Genomic DNA, 17,171 nt, shown 5'->3' on the forward strand with positions numbered 1-17,171 from the left:
AAAACAGGTTCAGAATAACTGCAAGACCCCTAGAGAGATTTTTTTACCCTATTTTTCCCCCAAATCTAATTTTGCTTGACATTTAAAAGCCTTCATAATGTTCTTTTACAACCTCTGCAGTGTACTGAGTCCACCCTATCCTCCTCTTGAACAGTGTACAGCTTCACTCCTGCAGGAACTTGCACCACTGGCTGAAAATCCCTGTCCTCCTAAGGCCAGCGAACCTGTCTTATCAGGTTTAGGATGATGCATGTCAGTAAGATGACACTGTTCCCTCTATGGTTTTCAAACTGCAATGTGCTTTTTGACTGCCCAAGTTGACTAGATGGAAAATGGCAGATCCCAACAGTGCACTGAGGGAAAATGATTTTTAGGCTGAGCTCACAAAACACGGCTGCAGTACATAGGCAGAATGGCACAATTCAATTAGGATGTGTACTACACCACACCGCTCCTAACTGCTGTAGAGCCGCAAGCCAAACTGTAATCATGAAAGGTTTTATAAGCCATCATTCTCCCCTTTAGTCAGGCTGGGCTGCTGAGAATACCTCCACGACCTCCAGAGAACCAGGATTATAATCAGGAATCGCTCACTGTATATATCATGCCAGTTCTGCATCCCTAGCCTTTCAAAGTTAACAAGGCTGCATCCCACTCAGGGGAGCCGTGAGTTCTCAGCACTGACATTTGTGAAATATTGCTTGGAACAAAGCCCAGGAGGCACTTGTACAGATTAATAGCAGAGGTTAAGCCCACCGTCCACTTTGACACCGGCTGGCAGAGCTAGCAAGGGGAGCCGTGCTGGAAGCAAAGTTTAGGGAGAGCTATAGGACAACTTGGCTATTATTAAAACAAATATGGTTTTCATTTTATTTACAGCCAAGAAAGAAATGTTTTCTTCTCAAATACTCAACAAACATTCGAAAACAGCATCTGATATTTACAGTTCATATTAGATTTTTAGTACAGGAAAATGGTACACGCCAAGAGTCCTTTGGAACTATCCTCATTAATATTATGACTTTGGAAAAGAGTATGCAAAGAGCACTAAATAAAGACAAAGCCATACAGTCAAGATGTGGTCAAACAGACATGTCACTTACCATGTTTGAACACTCCGATTAGGAGGGACTTATCTGCTTCCTTATCCCACCAATCTGTGGGAACTTCAGCATGGAAAGGGTCTGGTATCCACACATCAGCTTCACTAGAAAGACAACCATTTATATAATATTTAAAACATACACTACTACTAAACACAAAGTCTGTGTAACTAAAGACATGATACATGTACCCATGTGCCCCTTTCTCATGATAAGCCTCTGAGTGTGGTGGAGAAATGAGCAAAGATTACAAAAAAGGGCAGAAGTTAGGCACCTTCCACCATGGTCAGAAATGAACTTTATCACAAGGTGTCCCATTTTAAAAGTTATCTTGGAACACCAGTCATTTAGTTTGTACCATGTTTTATACACACACACGTACATACAAACCAGCTTTCCCCAATTCTTGTCACATCTTCAACAGCTCACAGAATCAACATTACATTCCAATGCAAAAAAAGGAGATGCACCACTAATGTTTTAGGAAGGTTGTGATACATAATCCATGTTTTCCAACTGCCCAGATTATCACAGAGAGGTACCGAGCAAATGTCCATTTGAGCTAACCTTGAGTCAGCACCATCTAAGATCTTATCTGCCTGGTCTCCTATGACTTCTTGTCTTAGGTAGTACAGCATGCGGACACGCAGCAGGACCCTGGAGAGGAAGACAGAGGGGGGAAAAGTTCTTAACTTCAGGACTGTTTGCCAACAGTGGCTTTTGGCAGCTGCTGCTGTTCATCCATCATCCTGCCAAGGCTGATTAGCCATGCTGTATGGTAGGCTTGAAGCGTGACAGATGGTGGCACATAATCACCTCTGTGTGGTGCTTTCTGCTGGCTTCCAACAGGCCTGCCTGGCAACCGCTCACACTGCACAGAGAGGGACCGGGCTCAGCCCAGCCCAGGCGCACTTCATTTGGTTCTACCTAGCACAGCTTGTGAAGTTTAGACACGTACCCCACCATTGCCTCTGAAGTATTGAAGCAAGTTTGTAAACAACTGAGCAGATGGCTTTCAGTAACTGTTCTGCTTCATTATCTCATAAAATTTCCTCAGCTGCTGCCTTAATACCATTTTTGGAAGCACATCAGAAGTTGTAGGAATAAACGAGATATAAAATCTGGTTTTACTACCTTACAATAAACCCTCAATATGGAATGTCAGGTTTTTCAGATTATACAACTTTGCTTCTGAGAAAGGAAGATGGCAGTGGGGGTGGGACAAGGGGTAGGTCCTCACTCTTCTCCCTTAAGGAATATTAAATGTTTTTTATTCCTTCCAGTTTATATTACTTGGAAGCCTAAGTTGTAGCTTAAGAAATGGTAATAAAATATCACCAAAGAGATTAAAAAGTGTCCAATTCATTTAAGTTCTTAGTCATTTTTAAGGAATCAGTCTTAAAAACCCATGAAATTCTAAAAACTGGATTTTTAATCTCACTGGGATTTTCTCAATGGCTTAAATGTAATTCTTTCAATAAAGCCCACCTGGTAACTCACAAAGACCTGTGTCTACTCTTGAGTCCAGCATCTCCTGTGGACAGCCCCTTCTGTGCACTCAGGACTGGTATCTGAAGACTACCTCCTTGGCAATGAATAGATGATAATACCAAGTGTTATTTTCCTGGCTGGATAACCCCATCAGATGCCACAGGGCACTTCACAGCCAATGCATCCCACTTACATATGCTAGCTCAAAGCCTGTGATGAAGTAGGGCAAGCTACAGTGTCCATTTTATAAATGTGAACATTGAGGCTAGTTGAATACAAGGGACATACCCAAGGTCACGGAGTTACCCAGAACACTCCACTCAGGACTGGGCTTTCTCACCCTGCCACCTCCCACTGTCTCCAGGACATCGCAGATTGACCCAAACTGACCACTCCTGACCATACCAGCACCTGGGAGGCGCCTTCCTCTCCACCACCAGGTGTCTGGCCAGGAGGCAAAGTGTGAGGCCATACATATCTGAATATGCTTCAAGGAGAGCAGTCATTTGGGACACCTCATTTTTATTTTCTTAAGATTTCTCTCTTTGGTAAGATTAAAAATGGGCTGTGCCACACTGAACTGGCAAAAGAAAAGTAACAGTATGGGCCTCTGTGACTGGACCTGTTTCTTCTCCCGTTAGAGAAGAACTTGCAGGCCAGGGTCTCCTTACAGAGGATGCTCAGAAAGGGTCGCTCCAAGGAAATACCCTCCACCTTTGGCTGGATTCTCTATTATTCACCAAAACTCAGTACCAGGGCAGTGATCCGAATGTTTCCTTTCCCTTTTGGTAGAAGACAAGTTTTCCACATCAGGAAAATTGTCAGTTATGTGGAGAATTTTATAAACTAACCATGAATCTCACCTTTCTCCTAAATGCAAAAAGTCAAACCAAGGCAACTGGCAAGCTCAGAGTCCCTATGGAACACCTTGGCACTGGCAGGGTGACAGGTGGGTGGGAGGTAGCCCCGACCCTAAGGAGTCTGTACTCGGCAAGTCACAGGGACAGACAGCTAACGGGCCCACAGCCCTCCCTCCCGTGCCCTCAGCTGTTCCGCCGTGACCGCTTTCTGGACCAGCAGCCAGTCCAGGGCCACACTGGCACGGCACTCTCCTGGTCATCTTCTCTTAATCTGAGATGCCTGCTGTCTTTTTCTTTCCCTCAAAACTTTTGAGGAGAACTGGTGGGCTATTTTCTAGGAGGTTCCTCAATTTGGGTCTCATTTTCTCTCTGATTAGTCACAAACATGTCCTCACATTAGATCCTGTGGTGTCTCAGCACAATCATCTATGGGGAAGACTGACTGTACTGCTTGCTCGTCCCAGAGGAGATAGAAGGCATTGCCTGTCTCCCTCTGAGTCCCTGGGAAAGCTGTGAGGAATACTAGTTACATCTCACATACTAATTAGAGAGGGTGGCCTTGTGGAAGTCTGTTACTGACATCAGAATGGGAAATCGAAACCACCTCCATCACACTGGGGCCTGGGAACAGGAGCCACCTAAACCCCAGCACCTCCAGTTTGCCTGACTCCAGAACTCAGAAGGCTGTTGACTTCAGGTTCACATAAACCACAATGAAAAAGAAATTTTCCAACAGCTACAGCAGGGCAGGATTTTAGGGAAACTATTACCCTGCAGCAGTAACAACAAAACAGTTCCTGAGTCACCAAAGTGCTTTGAGGTAATGGACTTGAAGACTCAAAATAGAAGAATTTGCCAGTCAAAAATCTAAGGAGAGCGATCAAAGCACCACTGTATTTACAGGGAGGAGGAGGGGTTGGCTTCCCAGGTGGGCGGGGCGGTCGAGAACAAGGAGGAGCCCTCCGCTCATCTGGGCTTTCTTCCACTCTGGCTCTGTCCCTTAACTAGCAGAGGGACCTTAAGCACAGAGTCGCCATTTCTTCATCAGGTAAGTGCAAAAAGACAGCACTACATACCTTTGACAAGGCAGACAGATAAGCCACGAGAAGCACTCAGTCTCCTGCCAACACTTTTGTGTGCGTGCTCAGACTTGTGTTGCTACTAGTTAAGAGAGGTACACATATAGTTCTATCCTGCCTCCTCCAGTGGCAATCTTGTGGCAGAGCTCTAGGTAACTAACAAGGCAGTGAGCCACAGCTGCAGGGCACGGGGGCAGTGGCGGAGCTGTTTGGAGCAGCACGGCCACACTGCCAATGCGCGACACGCATGCTCAGAGCAAGGAAAGGCTCAGAGCATGTAGATGTTGGTTTACTCGGTGGAGAGTTAGCAGAGGTCCAAGCAATGAAATAAAGTCAGATTAGTTGTTCTTCAATTAGACATAAATGGGTTCTGGAAATACAGTAATATGATGCTAAGCTCACAGGTGGGAAAAAGAGGATCCAGCAACTGAGCTGTTATTAAGCATAAGGTAACAGGTAAAGTCCCCACCCTGTCTCTCTAGCGAAGCAGTCAGTGGAAGGTGGGATCATGTAAAGCAGCCCTGATTTTCTAACACATATTGGTTAAAACTTAGTTATCTACAATGTTCATTAGCAGCATTACTCACAAGAGCCAGAAGGTGTCCATCAACTGTGCCAGTCAATAGATAAATGGACAAACAAAATGTGGTTTATACATACAGTAGAATATCACTCAGGCATAACATGGAATAGAGCACTAGTATAGGGCACAACATGGATGAACATCGAACACACTGTGCTAAGTGAAATACGCTAGACACCAAAAGACATTGTGTGATTCCACTTACCAGGTACCTAGTGTAGGCAAACTCAAGAGCAAGAAAGTAGAGTGGTGACTGCTGGAGCTGGGGCTAGGGAGGGGAGCAGTTATCAGTCGATAGGCACAGAGCTTATATTGGGGCCAGGTTTTGGATATAGATGACGATGTTGGGTACAGGGCATTTTAAATGTAGTTAATGCCAATGAATCATATATACTCACAGTTAAAACAGTAAAATTGTCTATGTATCTTTACCACAATGAAATGCATCAGTCATCTAAAGCTATACAGTCCTGTGACTTGGTGTCATGTTTCCAGAAAAACAGTCAAGTTGTGCAGTGATAGTAACTAGAGTTCTATAGCCTCAGTGACACATGGACATTTAGGAATGCGGGATGGCATGCTCCTGCGCCCACCCTCCTGACACATACTTGTTGCAGTGGTGTTTCAGGTGCTTCCTGTAGCTGTCTTCCTGGAATAGGGCGTCTGGGTTGCAGCTGGCCAGCCAGTCGGCATCCTGCACCACCGGATGTGTGCTCTGGGCTTTCACCTTCTTCCCCTTCCTTCCCCTTGGCACCGGGGCTGATAAACCTAGAATCATAAGAAGAACAGGAGCTTTTTACAAGCACAACGACTGTGTCACAATCAGGTATTTCGATGTATGAGGCAGGCATATCTGGACATGTGAGGTCCCGGTGGTGCTGTGACGCTGTGGCTCAAAGCACATCAGGCCAACCTACCTGAATGGTTAACCAATGCTCGTGTCTGGCCATCAGCTGTGGGTGTGATCAGATCCCAGATGAAGCTTTTGATGTTCTCATCTCCCTTGTAATGGTTGAGACAGTACACGAGGATGGCTCTGCAGATGGTTTCCACATCATGCTCAGTGAGCTGGCGTTTGTAGCGTCCATGAGAAAGGATGTCTGTCCACCGTCCCCAACTGCAAAGCAAACACTCAGCATGCAGATGATGCCTTTCAGGGTCAGACTTGGGGCTTTACTTTCACAGGCAGAGAGCAGTGTCAGGGAATCTTGGGTCACAACTAGTTGTATTTTACATCAGGTGACAGGAAAGCCAACCAAGGCATGAGTCAAAAGGCCTGTTACAGAGTGGGCCACGAATTCCCTGCTCCACTGTGCAGGAGCCCGACTGCCACAGAAATCAAGCCAACTGAGCTGGAATAAGCCTGTCAGTTAGATTCAGGGAAGGCAGCAATTCTGGAGACATGAGAGCAAGCCGGGTCCTGGACACTTTATACTTTGATTCACACTATCATGGCTTGTATGTTTTAATGCTGACCAACCATCTGAGGTGACAGTGACTCGAAGGGGGTGTGACATCCCCCAAATCAGGGATGCAGTGCTGAGGAGCATGCCTCGTACCTCGACCTCAAAGGGCCGCCGTGGTGACTAGCAAGACTGCAAACAGGTTTGAGTTTCCTCTTGAAGTAGGGAGTCCCACGTACAGGGGAACCCCAAGGAAAAATGCTCAGCCAACTCTCAGGTCCTGAGGTAAAATGGGTGGAAGAAAGGGCTGTGGACACAGCCAAACAGCACACTGTGGAGTCTGGGCCATCTATCTAGGGTCATAATCCCAGGGAAGAACAGTTCTGTATTCTTCCGTCGGGGTGTTGCTGATGAGCGCACACCATGGGCAGGCAGATGTGTCTGGACTGTGTCTTCCCCAGGTCGTAGCTGACTGAGCACCAGGGCGGTGCTCAGGAGAGAGGCAAACCTTCCCACTGCCTTCTTCAACAACCAAGAGCTGGGCACAGCCCCGGCAGGGCTGCCCTCCACCCGGCCTGGTCCTCTCTGGCTTCTGTGCCTTCTCTCAGTGCCTCCAACGTGGAGGTGTGGCCCTCACAGGTAGGCCCCGGCCCCCTGCTCTCCCCACCAGGAACTCTCTTCTCCTCCCTGCCAACACTCCCGCTTGCCCTAGCTAATTCAGGATATCCATTGAGTAAAAGGCTATACATGTCACCTTCTATGGAATTCCTTCTTTCAGCCCCATCTAGCCCCCAAGCTGCGGGGGTAATACCTGAGCTGTGCCTTAACGGAGCGGAGGTACTTCTCTATGCTGCATTTGCACAGTGCATCCCTGCCACGGCACCATCACAGCTTCCTGCCGTGCCTACCTGTTCATCTGCCTGTCCTAGGGCAGGGGCTGTGACTGTCCTGCTCACAGCTGTAGCCCTGGTGTCTGAGAATTTCCTAGCACAGTGCCCAGAATACAGCAGGTATTCAACACACAGGGATGCCTTTGGGAGGAGGGAAGGGCTTTACTGAAAGACAGCATGCCCTAAGCATACTTCCTAGCTTCAAGAGTTATTAATATGTGCCATTTCAAAGGTATCTGCAAAATTCTTAACCTTGATCATTACGTTGAAACATGGAAGCAGGAGCAAGTAGCAAAGGACTTGGGTAGGGAGGGTCTCAGATAATTAGCAGAGGAGACAGAGCTGCTGGCACACAGGATGGACTTCAGCTGTTGACCTTCATTTATACCCCAAGTAATCACAGATGCCGCTCTTGCTGTGGGTCTGCTGTGCACACCCTGCCCCGAAGGCACAAGGAAAGAGCCCCAGTCCTCAAGGAGCTGCTCACTGGGACTCAAGCAGGAGAGACCAACTCCTCAAAGGCATGAAACACCATACTGAGGGTGATGGAGAGTGCAGGGGACTCTGGTGCAGTGTGGACACCAAGGATAAGAGCTGGTGGGCAGATCAAGTCGGCATGCTGGGGGTGGGGCAGAGGGTCCCCTGTGGAGGGACAGGCACTCCAGAGACAAAGTGGTCAGTACTAACAGAAACTTGGATTGCCTGTGGAAAAGGCCAATGAGACAGACAAGGGCCAGATAAGAGCCCTGTTGCCACATTAACAGAATGTTTGCATTTATTCTGAAACTCATAATGATCCACTGGAAGAAATTCTCAAAGACAGGATATCATCAGATCTATAGAAATATTGTTTTGGTGGCAGTATTTTAAATTTGAGTGCCATTTGCCTACAGTGCCACATTATGCTAGAGAACTCATATATGGATTCAGATATTCACTGAGCATCTGACTGTCCAATGCACCATGTGCGGTGCCATGGAGCTGTGAAGATCAGTTCATTGGATCCTGCCTCTCAGGGACTTGTAGTCCAGCAGGAGAATACAACACACTCAGAGAACTGAGGTGACCATTCATTTATGCTTTAGATGAGCTGGAAGAGCTTTACAACTGAGATGACTGCCTTTAACAAATTTTTACAGCAGAAAAATATTAGAAGATTACCATGTTTGTAAATTCAATGTGAAGGTAAAGTAGTAAAAGATTTCATGATTTTGAAACTTTATTCTGAGTTACTAACAATTGAGAAGTACATCTGGTTCTGACAGAACTCCTTAAGGGACGAGCTCGTGCCCCCTCAAATCCACGAGGAGGCAGACAACTTTGAGCACTTTAGCCAAACAACCACTGCCCGTGAGAGCAGCTGCAGAGGCTGCCGCCTGACTGGACTATGAGGAGTCACCGAAATCCAAACACAAATACAGTCTTTCTATGGCAACTGGAATTCTAACTTTTTTTAAAATAAAATTCCATCTTTCCAGTGTGTCTGACTTACCCATACACGAGCAGATTCTTCTCAACTCTGAAGCACTCGCTCCTTGCGTAGCCCTGGGACCTGTCCTGGGGCCGCCGGGGCTTCGTGCAAGGCTTCTCTTCAGAATCGCTTTCCAAGTCTGAAAATTCCATCAGCTCATCTCCCTTCACTGCGCTGTACAGCCTGGTTTGCTTCCTCACTCTTGGAGTGTCAATGACCAGGTTGTTCTGAAAAAGACAGCAAATCCATTTGAAGCTTCTGAAAAAGTGGCCCCTGGGTTAGATCAAACAGGGTTTGAGTGGGACCTCGCACTCACCCTCCCATTTAAGGCATCAATGTCCAATTCAGCCTTCTTAGCCCACTTTTGCCAGAAATTTGGATCATCCAAGGAGATATCTGTCCTATTTCCAGAGGCAACAAAACTGGCCTAAAGGGGATAAAATATGCATTACTTTCAGATGCTTTTCTCAGAGGCAAAATGCGAAGACAGTGCCATGTAATAAATGTAGGTCACAAAGGTGCTCACATGTGCAACTGACATACAGAGGAGGCCCTAACCAGGTTCAGGCTGGGGTGGCAGTGGGGGTGGCATGCAGGGAGGGCACTGCTGGGAAGAGAGAACAGACTGCAGAATACAATGCCTTGACCAGATCACCAAAGGCTCAGAGAATAGGAGAGCATGTGGAAATGCTCACAGCAGAGCCTGTGCGAAGGCACAGAGGAGAAAGGCAACCATGTCACATGGTAGGAGGACAGGTAGCCAAGGGAGAGTAGCCCACGGTCAAGCTGGTGAGGCAGGCAGAAGCCAGGTCAAGCAGGGGCTTGCATGTCCATCAACAGAGTCTGAACTCTATCCTGAGGCAGCAGTGAACCTTTGAAAATGGGCATAAATTCAAGATGCACACAATCGTATACAAAGTCACCTGTTAGAGTGATCATGAGCATGGGAAGAGAGCACACAGCATCTTGGAGCATGGAGGGTAGAGCAGAGTGCAACAGGCTATTGCAGTAGTTCAGGGAGGAAATAACGAAGACTGAACACAGCTCTAGCAGAGATAGGGAGACAGTCTAGAAAGATATCTTTTAAAAGGCAAAGTTAAAGGAGTTAGAATCTGGGTGGGTATGAAGCATGAAGGAGGAGGAAGAAGCCAGGAAAAACCTCAGCAACCAACTTTACTCAGGTGAACAAACAGGTGTGTATGTGTGCATCAATACGCACAGACGGTAGTGGGACGGGGATGGTGAATTTGGCTTTGCACATACTGAATCGGAAGTGCCTACGAGAACTAAGGAAAGAATATGAAAAAAGGCTGAAAGACATGAAGAAGGTGTTGGATCATGGAGCCCAGAGAAGGAGAGTTTTTCAAGATTGGAGTAGCTGGGACAACTGAGTAGTCGGGACAACTGGCTGTCCATGTGCAAAACGAGAGAGTTGGACCCCTATCTCACACCACACACAAAAATTCACTCAAAAGGGGTCATAGATCTAAATGTAGGAATGAAAACTACAAAACTGTTAGAAGAAAGCACAGGAGCAAATTTTTGTGACCTTAGCTTAGACAGTGCACCAAAAGCACAAATGATAAAAGAAGAAAATGGGTAAACTGGGCTTCATTAAAATTAAATATGGTTAAGAGTAAAAGAAAATATGCAAATTGTATTATCTGATGAGGAACTTTTATCCAGAATATAAAAAGGATTCTTAAAATTCAATAATAAAAAGACAATTCGAAGGATGAAGAAAGGATTTGAACAGACAGTTCTCCAAAGATGATACATATATGGGCAACAAGCACATGAGAAGATATTCACTAGCATCAGATACATGCAGATCAAACCAGTGTGGGCTATCGTTTCACACCCAATAATGTGGCTATGATCAAAAAGTCAGACCATAAAAAGTGCTGGTGAAGATGTGGAGAAATCAGAACCCTAAAATATTGGTAGTGGGAAGGGAAATATTGCAGTTGCTTAAGAAATAGTCTGGCAGTAACTCTATGGGATAAACTGGAGTTATAACATGTGAGCCAGCAATTCTACTCCTGGTATATATACACAAGAGAAATTAAACATACATCCATACAAACACTTGTACACAAATGCCTGTAACAACATTATTCAGAATAATCAAAAAGTATAACAACTCAAAATTTCATTATCAACTAGTGAATGGATATATAATTCCAATGTCTATTATCAGTCAACTGGTAAATGAGGTATAGGCACATATGTTCATGTGTGGACCACAGTTCATCAATAAAAAAGGAATTACTGACACATGCTACAACATGTGTGAACCTCAAAAACACTGTGCTAAGTGAATGAAGAAGACTACATGCTATATGATTTCATTTATATAAAATGTCAAGAGTATGCAATCACAAAGATAGAAAGTAGATTAGTGGTTGCCAAGGACTTGGAGGGGGAGGGAAGGTAGGAGTGACCTTTAATGGGCAACAGGATCTTTGGGGTATAATGGAAATATTCTGAATGCAGATGTGGGAACAGTTGCACAATTCTGTAAATAGGTAAAGACATTGAATCATACACTTAAAATAGGTGATTTTTATGATAAACAAAACAAATTATATTCCAGAAAGCTGTGAAAAATGAAAATAGAGTGGGTGTGGGCGTGTAAAGGCAGAACACTATGCAGGTGAAGCCTGGGAAGGGGCTTGGGCAGAATGGTTAGGAGCTTAGGGGTGACCTTCACCAGCACCAGTGTGGTGGAAAGCGGGTGGGGAGGCTGAAGTTGAAATAAATGGAAAGGGAGGCAGTGGGGACAGCTGGTGTAAATGATGCTTGTGTGGTTTTTGGCCATGAGAGAAGAGTTACAGAGCTGTAGCTGGAGTGGGAAAAAGATGAAAGACCTTCCAAAGACATGAGTGACTTGAGTGCTCTCATAGGCGATGGCAAGAACAAGGATTGCAGGGAAGGACAAGGTGATGGCACAGCAGGAGTTCAGGAAGGGGGAGGATGGGGTCAAGAATACAGGTAAAGGATAGCCTGGGAGCCAGGCACAGACAGAAGGACAAGAGGAGGCAGGATAGAACCCCAAACACAGAGAGTGTTTCATGCATTAGGAGTGCCATAGGGAGTTAATAATTAATTTCTTAATTCTCAACATAAGGCAAACGTTATGTATGCATCACATGAGCACCTTCCAAGGTGCCTTACACGGACTCTATCCCACTTCTGCAGAGAACCTGCTCTTCAGATGGAGTCGCACCTTAGCAAATGTGGAACCTTTTCCTTCAGACTCAATGGTGATAGTGTGGGTTCGCCGTAGGAGAATTTGATCAATATCTTCTTCGCAGAATTTAGAGCCTTCATCCTCCTCCTCCATGAGTGCACCATAGGCCCCTTTTCGAAGAAGATCCTCTATTTCTTTCTTGGAAAGTTGCTGTACCTGTTTTAGAGCAATATTTAAAATAACTTAGAGTTAAATGGTTTGTAGACTTAACAAATACTTCATTCTTCTCAAAGAGGATAAGCCTGAATCATAACAAAGGTAAAATGCGACAAAATACACTTAAAATAATGAGGTCAGAATAATCAGGTGCCGGAATTATCTTGAATCATTAGCTAAATAGTGGAACCAGCAGGTGTGGCTTACCCCATTGGTGGCGTTCTCTCTCCCACTCATAGACTGCAGCACGGCTTTATCCAGACCGAGCTTCAGACTAGCCTTGTCGAACATCTCCCTTTCATAAGAATTTCTTGTGATCAGCCTGTAGATTTTCACAGATTTGCTCTGTCCTATTCTATGACATCTAGCCTGAGCCTGGAAGGAAAAGGAAATTAGTGGCTACCAAAGAAATAAAAGACTCAATCATCAGTTATAAAAGCATTTGTTTCAATAAACAGAGGTGCAGTTTAGAAGAGGGTCAACATATGAAGAAATTACTTTCACACTAACATTAAATTGATTACCAGTTGGTTCATTTGCCTTGATCATAGGACATGGCCTGAGTGACTGCCCAAATTTAATTGTGGTTTGACTGGGGATTCTCCATCACTGGAGAATGGCTCAACAAAGAAGGTGGCAGGACGATTTTCTCGCATGTTTACCTGGAGATCATTTTGGGGATTCCAGTCGGAATCAAAGATGATGCAGGTATCAGCAGCAGTAAGATTAATGCCTAAACCTCCTGCCCTTGTACACAGGAGGAAAACAAACCTATCAGAGTCAGGTTTGGAGAATCTGTCAATAGCTGCCTGGCGGAGGTTGCCTCTTACTCGGCCATCAATCCTTTCGTAGGGGTACCTAGAAAATGTCAGTATTAACAAGGAGGCCTGACAAATGGCTACAATATACTTGTGGGTTTTTTTATTTTTAAGAAAGTATTACAATATGGGATACAATATGGGATAGCAACAGAATGACAGTGTTCACCAAAAAAATTTCAGAGCAAACAGGTTTTGTTGCAGCTTTTCATACTAGTGGTTAAATGCCCAAAGATTAAATTTAATTTTACTTCCTTGTCCAGTGAAACATCTAAACTCTAAAAACAGCTGACATTTCTAACAGTAAAATAACAAACAATCTCAATTTCAGGTAAGAATTACCCTCCCCTGGCCAAATGAAAGAAGTGGGAAACAAAACTGCCCACAAAACTATGCGGAGTCCTACTGTCGCCACAATACAATACAGAGTAACTGCTGTGTACATCTACAGTTTTTAAAAAAGAGATGTGATACATTTTCTACTGTCCCCTTTATCCTAAATGTCCCTTTGAGGTGAACCACTTGGAACCCCATGAAAGGTCATTTTTTATTTCCTTTTATTTGTATGGCACAGAGGCCTTACCGTCTTTGAATGAGGTAGTCTTCCAGTATGTCCAAGCAGCGCACCATCTGGGAAAAGATGAGCACCCTGTGGCCACCAGCCTTCAGTTTGGGCAGCAGCTTGTCAATCAGCACGAGCTTGCCAGCAGCCTGGATCATCGCCTGGAGCTGAAAATCTGGAGAGTCTGCATTGTGTGTTTCTTTAAACTCTTCCAAAATTTTCTCTTCAGCACCTGCAGAGATTGGACAGCATAATGTGAATATTATAAAAGGTTTTTATTACTAAAAACAATGAACTTGCTTTCAAAACCCACTGCAAACTGTAGGAACCAGAATGCCATGATCATGTTTATGAACATGAATCCATTCACTTACTCAAAGTAAGATCTACACAACCACATGAAGTATAAAAGGGATCAAAGTTTTAAGCACAACACATTTAGTTAGGCATTTGGGGGAAAAACCACATTTTCCAACAAACAAATGTTTGCTGTCTGTAGAAACTGAAGCTTCAACAACAGACTGTCAAGCGAGAAGTGGGAGAAACAAGCCAAGGGCCAGATACCTACAGAAAATTTGGAACCTAAATTGCTAAAGAAATGAAGAGCTGTTTACTAGTTGAATATAAACACAAGCAACAAAATCTGTTCTAAAACTAGGAAACAAGGGAATAGAGTTCTAACAATTGTAGTGGAAGGGCAGTAGTTTGTATATATAATTGTATACGAATACAGCCAAAAGGATTGTAACAAAGGGGAATTCATTTTTCAGGATAATATTTAGGGACTGTTTAAGGGGACTGGAGCACACATATATTGCAATCTCTAAATCTCCCTCCACATTCATTCTCAGTTGACAATTTCATAAGGTATACAAAAATTCTATCTTGAATTATCCGAAGCTTTAAAAAAAAAATTCATGTAAGTCTTCTATGTCTAATCCTCTTTTTCTCATAACCCCATGGAGATTTCTGCTTGTTCAAAGGCTTGGGTTCATCATACAGAGAAGCCACAAGAGAATGACATCTTCCTAAGGAACGAGGCCCTTACTGCTTCCTCCCCTGACCTCAAGCATACGCTTGTTCAGGAAGCAGCAGGCTAAGCTTCCTTCAACTGCTTAGGCGGCTTAAGTAGAATTACGCAGCATCAGACTGGCCTCCTCCCATCTACGGGGTTAATCGGGGCATGACTGCTATGCTCAGCAGCCTCTCCCTAAGGATGGCGGATGTGGTCACCTATTCTTTAGAAAACACAAACAAACCAGTCCATCTAATGGGATTGGTTCCCAGCCTTCAACTGTGCCAGAAACTTTAAACTGCTCTTCTTACCATGGGTTTTAAGCGTGTGAATGAATTAAACACAAGATGAGGATACAGAAACCTCCAAAGGGTTTTAAAGGTAAGGAACTTAGGCCTCCACCATCACAGTCAGGCAGTCTTTCTGCAAGCAGCAGAATATAGGACAAAGTGTCATCCTGCTTCCATTTTAAGGCACTTGTGGAAATTATGACATGGTCATATGCAGAAATACAGCTTGTTAATTATTAATCAGCAAAGAGTCTTACTGAGAACAGATTAAAGTCACTTAATGCCTTTACCAAGAACTAAGGTCTTCTGCAAAGCAGAGTTACTTGTTATGGAGGGGGAAGGGCAGAAAATGCCAGCTGGGGCAGAATCGCCAGGCTCTCGCTCCTTTTCCACATGAATGAAAGACTAATATTCAGGACTTTTTTCAGTGAGAAAAAGGCAAAGATTTTAGCTAGGAAAAGATAAAAAACAAAATGCTGTTTAAAAGAATAACAGGCAGTTTCCTGAATAAGGATTGTTCTTGAATAATGTTTTCCCAAACATGAAATTTAGAAATCAGGACAAAAAGGCCCCCAAGGAACAGGGGAAACAGATTTAAGTCTATATATTACATCTATTTGTAAAGTTTGTTCTTTTTACACAATATACTATAAGTACCTTACAATTGAGAAATGGACTTTAATCAACATAAAATATGGTATTTTAAAACAAGTTAATTGTCAATGAATTGTTTTCAAAATTGAAAAACTCATTTTGACAATGACATGTTTGAATTATTTTAGTAAGAACTTTGAAAATATAAATAATTCAAACTAGCAGAAAAATTATATCACTTTAAATTTATTCAGAGATAAGAAACATATATAACTGTCCTGCTTTTTTCAATGCTAATGCTAATAATTTCTCATCTTCTAAATAAGAGTCAAAATTAAAATACATTCCTTCTCACCTGGCAAAAAGTTACTGAATTAATTCAGATTTTGTTATAATTCAGGTTCTTAAGGTGGCAGCTAGTTCACAGTAGTAATACTTCATTTTTAAAAATCAGAAAACATATTTCCTATATGATTCCTGCAGCACAATATTTAGTATGGCCAGACTGAAAGGAAGAAGGAAGGGAAGGTGTTGGGGAGGAAAGTAATTTCTACCTTCTAATGTCATAACCAAATTTACAAGTTCACCAATTAAAGTTTACCTTGATATTAGATTTGTAAATATCAATCAGAAAATTAACTAGGAACGGTTGTGAAAAGCAAAATACTTTGTTGGCACTGCCCTACATCAAAGTACTTTGTTTAAAAATGCGTGTGTGTATGTGTGTGTTGACCTGAAGTAAGAACTCAAAATGAGAGTGGAATTCTTTTCACTTAAACAGATGGTTGCTTTGAGAGCAGTAACTACAATGTTATCTATATTACTACAAACAAACAAGACATTATTTTCTTTTGAAGATTACCAGAAAAAAGCAAGTTCCTGTTTTCTCTCAGAAATTCATTCCATCATGTGAGCTTCAGTCTTGTTTCTTTTCTGCCCACTATTCTCTATACTCCTACCTCATAAGTCAACTCATAAGTCACCCCTAACCATTAGGGAACTCTGACCAAGTTTTCAACATTATTTTTACTCTCACATAGGCAACCTACTAAAATTGGGACCTATTAAAATTGGACATTCCATTCTAATAAAGCTTGGGCCCAAAACAGCAATTCCACTCAGATTATGCAATTACCCCTTAACTTTCAGTAAGAGAAACAACTAGCAGCAACTTACCAAGAGCTTGTAGGGCACCAAACACTACTCTAAGCACTTAAATAAAAATATTAATGCACACTGAAAATATTTCTTATTTACATACAGTTGTTTTCTATCACCACAATATTTGAATGATTTTTTTCCCTTTTGGCTTTGTTTATTTCCTCACTCTCAACTTACACATATATAGTTTTTTCTCTTTTCCACAATTATAGAAATGTGCTTCGTTGAATTGAACTTTGTTTTGGCTGGGGCTGCTTTAGTCTGCCACAGCCAATATAATATAAATTCAACCTCCAAAACTGAAAACTCCCTTGTAGCTGCTCAGTACATGTGTGCAATGTTGGCATCATGTTAGTGTAACTTCTACTGTGGATAAGAATGGACAGTGCTGGCCTGGAGTAACCTCTGTGAAACACGACATCTACATTGGTTACCTGGGCAG

General features: G+C 43.4%; 1 protein-coding gene across 5 annotated transcripts in view; it reads right to left on the minus strand.

Moving 5' to 3' along the window:
• The window catches only part of CHD7 (chromodomain helicase DNA binding protein 7), a 193,253-nt gene that overhangs the window by 15,152 nt on the left and 160,930 nt on the right, over nt 1–17,171 (minus strand). For all 5 annotated transcript variants that reach the window (XM_036907541.2, XM_036907542.2, XM_036907539.2 and 2 more), the window contains 10 exons: nt 13,691–13,901; nt 12,952–13,147; nt 12,497–12,664; nt 12,110–12,289; nt 9,197–9,307; nt 8,902–9,107; nt 6,034–6,233; nt 5,725–5,884; nt 1,671–1,760; nt 1,104–1,207 (listed from right to left, as the gene is read on the minus strand). In XM_036907541.2, the coding sequence (XP_036763436.2) occupies nt 1,104–1,207; nt 1,671–1,760; nt 5,725–5,884; nt 6,034–6,233; nt 8,902–9,107; nt 9,197–9,307; nt 12,110–12,289; nt 12,497–12,664; nt 12,952–13,147; nt 13,691–13,901 (1,626 nt within the window). The remainder of the gene's footprint in view (nt 1–1,103; nt 1,208–1,670; nt 1,761–5,724; nt 5,885–6,033; nt 6,234–8,901; nt 9,108–9,196; nt 9,308–12,109; nt 12,290–12,496; nt 12,665–12,951; nt 13,148–13,690; nt 13,902–17,171) is intronic.

The sequence above is a fragment of the Manis pentadactyla genome, chromosome 3 (assembly GCF_030020395.1).
Source record: "Manis pentadactyla isolate mManPen7 chromosome 3, mManPen7.hap1, whole genome shotgun sequence".
Classification (NCBI taxonomy): domain Eukaryota; kingdom Metazoa; phylum Chordata; class Mammalia; order Pholidota; family Manidae; genus Manis; species Manis pentadactyla.